Raw genomic sequence first — 10,745 nt, 5'->3', positions numbered from 1 at the left:
AAGAAAGGACTTGTATCGCTGAAGTTCCTCGGAAAGAATTTATACCGGAAATTAACAAACGACCAAATACGTAACATTATCAACAACGGCGTTTGAATTTGATAAGCCATTTGTACCTTTGGTCCAATAATGTTGGTTTCAAGATTCGCATTAAAACGTTGAATGTTTGAGTTATGTTTAATGCTCAGGAAACTTTGCTTCATCTACACACCTGTACGCACATGCGTAGCTGTACGTTTGTGTGGGTGGTTGATAGATATTTCGTCCAAACACCACCTGAACTAACATAGTATAAGCATATGTACATATGTAGTCGAAGTTCATCTATTTCACAGTATAATGTTTCACGTTCTGAATAATTTTACTGTTTCCTAGGGATGTTTTGGTTGAAGACAAAGTTCTACCATGAAAAACGACACAGTATTATTGTTTTTAGCTATGTGAACGCAAAAACGCGTTTCATTATCTTATGTCAGTGTCGTTATTGAAATACTTGAATATATGAGTCGCTGCTGTTTTTTTTTTCTCTTTCTGAAAACAGTTTATTCGTGTGACAAGATGCTACTGTATACTGTAATGAGTAACAAGATGATAGGCCGTACACTACAAGAAGTTCCAACATGCTTGACTGTACACTATAACCAGTGACAAGATATTAGACCGTACAAGCCAAGCCGTACATTATAACGAGTGACAAGATGCTCGACCGTATACTGTAATCAGTGACAAGATGCTAGGTTGTACATTATAACGAATTAGATACCAAGTCCACAGAGGATTAGTTTGTTTTAAGAATTTACGTCGGGTAGGATTCGAACCCTCGATTTATTTACTGGGCACATGTTTTAGCCATAACTCGCTTCATTGTTATTAAGAGTGGACTTTGTCAGATCTATTGAGCTATTCCAAACAGCATGTAAAACTCAAAATCTGTCATCTTAAATTTCTTGATTGAAATTGTAGATTTTTAGTGCAGCTCATTTTTTCCCCTTCACAGCCCAGGCAGGGAAAACCAAGATTCGCAGTTAAAACATTTGTCACAATATATAGGGTCACAAGTCACAGTTTTTACTTCTTCAAAAAAAAAATCTAACTTTAGAGAACAGTATGGCATCCTTAAAAACTATACAGTTCAACTCGTATGTGATCAGTTGAAAAATAACAGTCTCAAATAACACTCTGGCATCCATAAACTATACAGTTCAACTAGTATGTGATCAGTTGAAAAATAACAGTCTCAAATAACACTCTGGCATCCATAAACTATACAGTTCAACTAGTATGTGATCAGTTGAAAAATAACAGTCTCAAATAACACTTCAGCTCTCAGTAACACAAGTAGGACGAATGGTAAAAAAACACACAATGTATGCTCTTAGGTGTGGGAGACAGTCTGGTGTAGATTTTTCTTTAGGTTTAAACAAAACGGCCACAAACCGAAATTCTGTTTTATTTTACATTACTTCGGTTTGTGACATTTGAACAAACTATCAAAACACGTTGGGGTCGTTTTGAGAATCATTTCGGTTTATGGTCATTTGTGGTCGGATTTACTTTCTTTCTTTTTTTAATAAGCAATTCTATCTTTGAGTCTAACATTCATAAATACCATTTTTTTTCACAGTTAAGTGTGTTCGAAACAGTCTTGCTAGGTTTAATATTCGGGGTTTCTTCACATTACGGTAGAACAAAGTTATTTAAAAATGGGAAAAAAAAATCGCATACATGTACAAGAACAACTACACTTTGGAATGGTTTTCTTGTTTGTTTCGGAGACTCGTACAAAGCTACATAAGAAGTGTCTACGATAGCCGTCCTTTATAGACTACAGGGAAGGCAGCTAGTAATCAGCGCTCACCGCCAACTCTAGGGCTTCTTTAATCAAATAGGAGGGTTTGACCAACATTTTTATAACAACTCACTGTCCAAAAGCGCGGTGTGCGATTTTGCGGCAACAACGACATTTTCTTACAAAACTATTTATATATGCGAATTTCTTTTTCAAATCTTGTCATGAAACAAGCCATTTCGAGGGATAAACTGAAATAAATAAAACTTATTTTCTTTACTATGGTGTACAATCGCTAAAACTCTACCTTCATTTTGTATGTTTTGTTAAATGCTTTAAAATTCTGCTATCCTGATCATACTCCATAGTTACCATAGAATATTCAAAGCCAAGCCATGGTTATGCTATTAATATCATGAACCACGATAGTGGTTAATAATAGGGATCGCAAGAAATTGCACAAAACCCCTAATAGAACGTTTGGCCAAAAAGCACCTTAAACACTAAAAATTCAGTTCAAACACCGCTTTAAAACTTTTATTATTGACTGCTAAGGTTGTGCACATAAAAAATGCACAAAAAGTACGCTCGTTAGACTTACAAGGAAAATAAAACCCGTTTAAAACTGCCCATTTGTAATTATTTTTATTATTATTCTTTTGCCAGCCTGGAAACAAGATAAATAAAACATTTGGAATTTAAAAACCTGCAAATACTGTAGACATTATTTATTCAAGCTAAAAATCCCTATTTTGACTCCACCAAATGTAATTCTAGGTAGCAACTCGGGTTATAGGATTTTGTATTCTTATCTTTAATTCATTTCAAAACTACGTGTTTTCCTAACATCATGAGTAGAAAAGTTATGCACATAGGCGGAGGAACCGGTGGGCAGGGGAGGCGTAAGCCTCCTCAAGTCTACGCCTGGTATACGAAAGCAAATAAACTGAAAACAAATACTCTTAAAATATCACTAATACAAGTGGGATTGTTTCATCAGCATGACAAAAAAAAAAAGGTTTACAAAATTCACCACATCGCAAAATTATCTGCTTGTGTTTTCACCTTAGTCTACTGTAAAATGTTACTTAATTGTAGCCATTTTCGTCAATATATTTAACAAGATACTTAGAATATAACGTGCCCATTGATACGAACTCGCAACGTTACTAGCAAAAATAAATACAGATCACAGTGCTGGGGTTAAAGCATTTACAAAGTAAATGTTGCGTTTGAGCCCATGATAAGCAGTACGTTGACTTCAAGATTTTTTTTATATATTTTCAAGTATACACTTAGAAGAATTTACCTCCGCGCTTGTCGGTACTAGTTGTAGGAAGAGCGAGTGGGATCTCAAGAAAGAGATCCATAAAGGAGTTGGCACAAGCGAATGAACGGTCTGTTATAGCATACACAAATACCCCCTCCCCATTCTCTCTCATATGGAAGGATTGGAGGGTTAATGCTCCCTCAAGGATATTGCGTAGCGGAATGATGATCAAAGTAAATTTTCCTTGAGTGAACTTGGAGGTCATAACGATATGCACATTTTTATATTGCCAACACATTAAAAGCAGGGCCTACTTCCGCAACAGTAATTTTACATAACGTAGATATGTAATACGTAATTAAAATACTCAAGCGATTAACGTTTTTCTAGTACACAATTAAAAACACCACGGTCTTAGAATAAATTTATTAAAAAAACTTTGATCGTTTGGATATTTTAATCATTTGGATATTAACCTTTTAATACGATGTAAGTATTTCATCAGTATATTTACGTTTTCTTTAATTAAAAATACTGTAGATAGCTTTTATCTCTTAAAATAAAGCAATTCTACATTTTTGGTTCAAGTACCTAGACTAGGTTGATAAATGCCGATTAGACAGAGATGGGCAGCTGGACTGGCAAATAAGCAGAAATAAGTAAATTAACAAAGAAACAGAAACAATAACCATATATGGATATATATGATATATAAATGCTAGCTAATGAATAGTTAGATAAGTAAATAAACAAGATATAATTTGTTTGTTTCTAATTAAGCACAAAGCTACGCATTGGACTATCTGTGCTTTGCCCACCACGGGTATCGAAACCCGGTTTCTAGCGATGTAAGTCCGCAGACATACCGAATGAATAGAGAATGAGAAATAAAAAAAAAGAAAATCAATAGAAAACGATGTATGGATACAAAATAATGACAAATAATAGCAAGATACGTAAATAAACACTAGTAAATAAGTACAGTAAATATCCATACCTAAGTATATAACGAACTAGTAAATAAAAAAGGTAAGTTAACTAAAGAAAGAAACATATAGAAAATCAAACATAAATATTTAAAATAGATATGTAGGAATGGCCGAGGTTAATCTGATGATGGAAGCTGTTTTATCATCAGTACCGCCAAAGACCGTGTGATCGGGTTGTATATTTATTTGTAAGTCTATGATTTGGAAGCAATGGAATTTATATACTCAAAAAATAGTAAGTCGTTTGGTAACAATTTAAAAAAAAAAACAACAACAACTAAAAACGCACCTTCACGATGACGAGGTTCAAGGTTAGTGGTCGTCAACCTTCAAGAACTACTACACGCGAACGCGTTCAAGGCTTGCTTAAAGTCGTTGACCCGCATACATTTTCACGTCTCCCTCGCGTTCATATCAAAAAGGAGCTTTTACGACCGCGTCCCAAATTAGTGTTCACAGAGATGTAAAAAAAATACTGTGAAATGTTCTTCTAGTTTGTTTGGTTTTTATGGTACGACGAAGAGCACGAAGCGCGTCTGTTTATTCAACCATGATAACTATGAGGTTAGGACAGAAAAGTTTCAGTTAGAACATAAGAAGTAACTGTACAACGTTCATTTATTTAATTACGTTAACTGTGAGGTTAAAAAAACACAAGTTTCAGATGGTATATACGAAGTCTCTTCATCGTGTACAACGTTTATTTGACTATAGTTCTGCAGAAGAAAATGAATTATCAAGCTTGCGCGCATTGAACAAATTCCACGACGCGTGTAACACTCGGCATTTTTATATTTTTCTTTGTTGATAAGTATTAGATTTTTGAGTGTATTCAAAATTTGTATATATACTTACCCTATTCTAAACTGTGGTGTATAAAATGACGCTAATATTTTACTTGAATCTACTGAAAATTAATCGCATTTTTGTTAAATACTTGCATGAGTAGCAAATGTTTTTGTTGTTGTTAGGCGCAAAGCTACTCAATGAGCTATCTGTGCTGTTGCTACCACGGGTATCAAAACCCGGTCTTTAGCGTTACAAGCCTTCAGACTCACCCCTGAGCCACTAGGGGGAAAGGCGTAACAAGGGAATCACGTGCTCAAAATATATCTCTATTTTTGTAGAATAATAAAAACTTTTTCGGGTTTTGTAAATTCGTGAAATACCATCAAAAAAAAAAAAAACGCCCCCCAGTGGCACAGCGGTATGTCTGCGGACTTACAACGCTAGAAACCGGGTTTCGATACCCGTGGTGGGCAGAGCACAGATAGCCCTTGTGTAGCTTTGTGCATAATTAAAAACAAAACAAACAAACCATCAAAATACTCTTTAAAAAAATCAGATCTATAGTACTGTTAAGGTTAGAGAAATTATGATATTACTTGAAGAACTACGTGTGCGTGTGTGTTTTAAGCTATGAAATATAAACTATGAAGTTTAAACACGTTGCATGAAGAACTACGTGTGCGTGTGTGTTTTAAGTTATGAAATATAAACTATGAAGTTTAAACACGTTGCATGAAGAACTACGTGTGCGTGTGTGTTTTAAGCTATGAAATATAAACTATGAAGTTTAAACACGTTGCAATCGTTAAGATACATGTTGTCGAGTTGGAATGTGAACTGACTGTGCCATAAGCAGGCCAGATTCTTCTGTCTGTGTGGTACACGACAATGTGTAACCTCTACATGGCATTTCATGTGCCCACGCTCAAGTAAGCTTCACTGTGATTTCGAATCTTCCAACAGGACATCCGCACACATGCAGATGATAACAAGTTATGGTTAACATTCTTTCATTGTAAGTATCACATCTGACACGTGTTGATCGTTAGATACTCTGGCATGTTGGTTGACAGGTCTTCTCTGCTGACCAAAATCCATACTTGCATGTTCTTATTAACAGAAAAACAATGATAGTAAAGATCGGTGTTCATAAGTCCAAATTCAACACATTTGTGAATTGTAAGATATTAACTACGCCTCAAATTTACTACATAGTAGTTATGACTTTTTGTTTGTTTTGAATTTCGCACAAAGCTACACGAGGGCCATCAGCGCTAACCGTCCTTACTTTTGCAGTGATAGACGAGAGAGAAGACAGCTAGCCATCACCGCCCATCACTAATTTTTGAGCTACTCTTTTACAAGCGAATAGTGGGATTGACCCTCACTTTATAACGCCCCAGGGTGGAAAGGGCGATCATGTTCAGTGACGGGAGCAGTTATGAAGTTAACCAAGTGCAAGGTATTAACTGAACTATGACCTTGTTGTGTGTGTTGGACAGTGGCGTAATGGGCACTAAAGGTATACAAAAACCTGATGTGAGAAATGAGAAAACGTTATGTTCCCCAAATTAAATACTGTAAACGCGTTTATTTGTTTTATGTTGATTATAAGATAGCCTCCTTACTTCCCTAGTAAAGGATATTGAATAATCCCACGTTCTCTAAATCTTCGTTACCACGATAACATATCAATCTGAGATATGTTTTTTTATATTGACTCAATCTTGACTAAACCCCAAATTCTCTAAGTGGATGTGACGAGGAAGTACCTCAGTGTTAACTAAAACATAAACCAACTAAATACGTACGAGAAAATAATCTCTACGTTTGAAATGTACTATCTTTTTACCATATCCCGAAACAGTTACATAAGTATAAGAAACATAATCTCTACGTTTGAAATGTACTATCTTTTTACCATATCCCGAAACAGTTACATAAATATAAGAAACATAATCTCTACGTTTGAAATGTACTATCTTTTTACCATATCCCGAAACAGTTACATAAATATAAGAAACATAATCTCTATATTTCAAAAGTGCTGGATTTCGATTTGCTTTTTTAAATTCTAAATTCTGCGTCATGAACATAAAGGGAATAGTCGTTACATTTCAATGTCAAACACCAGGATTATTTTCAGTTCTAGCTTACATGACGCTTTTCGTTTCGTCATATGTCTCGTTCGTCTTCAATTATAATTTTTTTTTGTATGATTCAATGCATAAAGAAACAGTGTCGCTACCTCCCTAAACTTTCTTAATTTAGCTTTAACTACAAAACTTGAGTAAATCATTCGACGATTGGTTGAGTTGCTAACCCTACCTTTACCATAATCGTCCAGCTTCATGTGTGGAGTGATACTAAGGGGAGAATCCGGAAGATCATCTGAGACTGATAGAGAATAGCTGTGCTCTGATTGGATCCTGGGTGATTGAACAGCGTCCGTCATCATTCGATCGTGAAGTATGATAGACTGGTTGTCTAGTATGGTCTGCCAGTATTGTTTCGTAATCATACTCATCCCTTCTATACTCTAAAGAAGAGAAAACATACAACCTGAATAACGTTTTCAGATATACTGCGAAGGTGTAGTAACAGAGATCAAGATAATATAAATAAACTAAAGGAAAATTGAGATTAAGCTTAAAAACCTTCCTACTGACATAAATTGGAAAAAAAAAGTTTTTTAACATCATCCCTCTGTTTGTTTTGTACATAACTCTGTTTTATACAGAGGTTGAATACGTTGTACTAAAGCTATTTTAAAACCTCACCACTTCGTTACTGTCCATTTAGCTACGCCAGGTCATGCTCTATCTAACAACTGTGCATCTTGACAATAGCCCTACAGCATAACTTCCATAGCAAAAGGCTCAGTCATAAAGATGTCGTGTTCAACGCACACTCCTCATACCTGTTTTTTTTTTTCCATAAGATATCTATTATACGAGGATGATGGTTTGCCAGCGCTAGTTTCAAAAATCTTATCCTACAGAAATCCGTACCTACTGCGTCCAGCAATCTGACCAATATGTTTTCATATGGAATAGTATGGGTACGGGCTACATTCTCCAGCTCTCTGCGGTATGCGACTATTGGAAGCAACTTGTGTAAATGTGTCAAAATGTAATTCTGATACACGCCATTCTTTGTATCGATTGTGGTTGTCATATGACTTGCTGATTTGCATATTTAAAATTGTTTTATATAACTTACTCAAACGTATGTATTCTTAACATTTAATGAATAAAGTTTTTATTAAGAAGAAAAATCAATATACAAACAATAAATTTGAATTATTTATCAATAACCTTAAATTATTTATAAGGTCATAATTTTGAATTTTCTTAAGTTTGTGGCTTTGCAAAGTACACAGAGAATATTTTTTAAAAATGTATTGCTTAAGTTTATACGATTAAATAACACATAAAAGTGTGCAATAATATTTTAAAATTGTGTTAATTTATTCAAATTGTCTAAATGACCTTCTGTGATCCTTTAAAGTTCTCAATATGCCTTGTAATTAACTGTTAACCAATTCTTATTGTTATTCGTTTAAATAACGATGCTAGTGGATATCACAAAGATCACGTGCAAAATGATGAAAACCCTATAACCCGAGCGCTTTCGAAAGATGGACCTTTCTTCTTCAGGAACGAACTGGGAATGGTGGTGTAATCGAATGAGTGATATATAAAAGTAGTTGAGTGACGTCATGAAGGTCATCTGATCTTCCAGGAAATGTTTAATATATTTTTTCCATGTACTGTTGTAAGTGTGTTTCACTTCCGGTACAATGTGGCAGACGACGAGAGCGTCATGTAAAAAGGTGTTAGGGATACAGTATTTTGTTTTAGAAATGGTTAAAAAAGAAATAAATAAAACTATACTTAAGTGTTTAAATTAAGTAAAATAAAGGTGATGTTAAGGTAATTGATTTATACAAACAGGTATTTCTAACACTTATTATCTTAAGTTGATAGTAAGTGTTAGAAAAATTAGGGGCCACGCTACATGAAATAAATAAGCAAAGAATAAAAATTATTTTTCTGACAGAGATGAAACCAATGATCGGAGATCACTGATTCCAGGATCTAGATTAATTCCTCATGATTGAGTAGTGTTTAGATGTGCGATCCAGTTTGCTTCTTTTATCTCTGTATCAGCTTTAGTTTTGAATCCTGTTCCGATGTCGATGAGATTAATATCGTTAATGGAATGACCAGGTTGGTTAAAGTGTTGAGCAACAGGGAATTAATAGAAGATTTATGATTGTTGAAACGAAGAGTTGTTTGTGTATATCCTACATATTGATGGTTGCATTTTTTACACTGTATAAGATAAATGGTGTTTTATGTTCCACAAGTGATTTCTTTGGTTGTGCTTGTCAGAAAATGAGTCAGTAGGTTTTATGAACTTGCAGATTTAACAACGAGCTTTATTGCATGGATGACAACCATTTTTTGGAATGATGTAATTCACTTTTGTGTGAACAAGGATATCTTTTAGAGTTCTGCTTTTTCGGAAGGAGACAGCGGGAACTTCAGGAAATATCTGTTTAAGATGATCGTTAAGTTGTAGGAGATGAACATGTTTTTTTTGTTTTTTTCAGAATTCGTGAAATGTTTCTGAGTTTAAAGTTGTGGATAATAACAAGGAGAATTCTATTTCAGGATGTTTTTCCACTGAGTGCTGTTAGCAGTTTGTCTGTCGATTTCGGTATCTTTATATCCTCTTTGGAACATAGTGTGTTTTCTGTAGTCTGTTTCATCTGAGCATATTTTCTTTATTCTAAGAGCTTGTAGGTAATATTGTGTTTAGTGTAAGTGGAGTGAGAGATGTTTTAGTGAAGGTATTGTAGTCTGTCCGTAGATTTTTGTATAAATCGATGTGTGAAATTCCGTCATTTATAAAGACAGTGATATCAAGAAAGTTAATCTGGATTAGGCAAGTAATTAAAGGTAAATTTGATTGTTTTGTGAAAGGAATTTGTATATAAGAAATATTCTTAAAGTGATTCAAGACTGGCTGTCCAAATAAAATAACATGTCGTCTATGTAACATTTCCATGTATCAGGTTTTAATAATTTAACTAATCAGGAATTAGTTGTAAAAGCTGGCTTTCAATATAACCCATAAAAATGTTGCTATAATTGTAAGCCATTTTGGTACCCATTGCAGTACCAGTAACCTGAAGACAATGTTCATTATTGAATTCGAAGTGTCACGTTAAATGCAACAAACGTAGAAATTTTAACAAATGGTGAATGGCTGTTCAGAGCTAAGTTAGCAATATAATTGTTTAGAGTGTACTATTCTGTTCTTTTTAAGTATCTTATCTCCAACCACAAGATATCATACCTCCAACCAATAAAGTATCTTATCTCCAACCAATAAAGTATCTTATCTCCAACCAATAAAGTATCTTATCTCCAACCGACAAGGTATCTTATCTCCAACCACAAGGCATCTTACCTCCAACCAACAAGGTATCTTATCTTCAACCAACATGGTATCTTATCTCCAACCACAAGGTGTCTTACCTCCAACCAACAAGGTATCTTATCTCCAACCAACAAGGTATCTTATCTCCAGCCAACAATGTATCTTATCTTCAACCACAAGGTGTCTTATCTCCAATCAACAAGGTATCGTACTTTCAACCAACATGGTATATTATTTCCAACCACAAGATATCATACCTCCAATCGACTAGGTATCTCATCTCCAGCCAACAAGGTATCTTATCTCTAACCACAAGGTATCATACCTCCAACCAACAAGGTATCGTACCTTAAACCAACAAGGCATCTTACCTCCAATCAACAAGGTATATTGTCTCCAACCAACCAGGTTCCTGTCATCAGTGTATTGTTTATATATATATATATATATATACACC

At 34.6% G+C, this 10,745-nt stretch overlaps 1 protein-coding gene across 5 annotated transcripts in view; it reads right to left on the bottom strand.

Annotated features, from left to right (window-relative positions):
• LOC106459895 (cyclic AMP-responsive element-binding protein 3-like protein 2) overlaps positions 1-10,745 on the bottom strand; it is an 86,279-nt gene that overhangs the window by 31,257 nt on the left and 44,277 nt on the right. For 4 of the 5 annotated variants that reach the window (XM_013919567.2, XM_022386470.1, XM_022386472.1 and 1 more), the window contains exon 2: positions 7,166-7,376. In XM_013919567.2, the coding sequence (XP_013775021.1) occupies positions 7,166-7,376 (211 nt within the window). The remainder of the gene's footprint in view (positions 1-7,165; positions 7,377-10,745) is intronic. The other variant, XM_022386473.1, reaches the window with a different exon arrangement.

The sequence above is a fragment of the Limulus polyphemus genome, unplaced genomic scaffold, assembly GCF_000517525.1.
Source record: "Limulus polyphemus unplaced genomic scaffold, Limulus_polyphemus-2.1.2 Scaffold677, whole genome shotgun sequence".
NCBI lineage: Eukaryota > Metazoa > Arthropoda > Merostomata > Xiphosura > Limulidae > Limulus > Limulus polyphemus.
The sequence above is the reverse complement of the archived record's forward strand: the minus strand, read 5'-3'. Positions and strand labels throughout refer to the sequence as shown.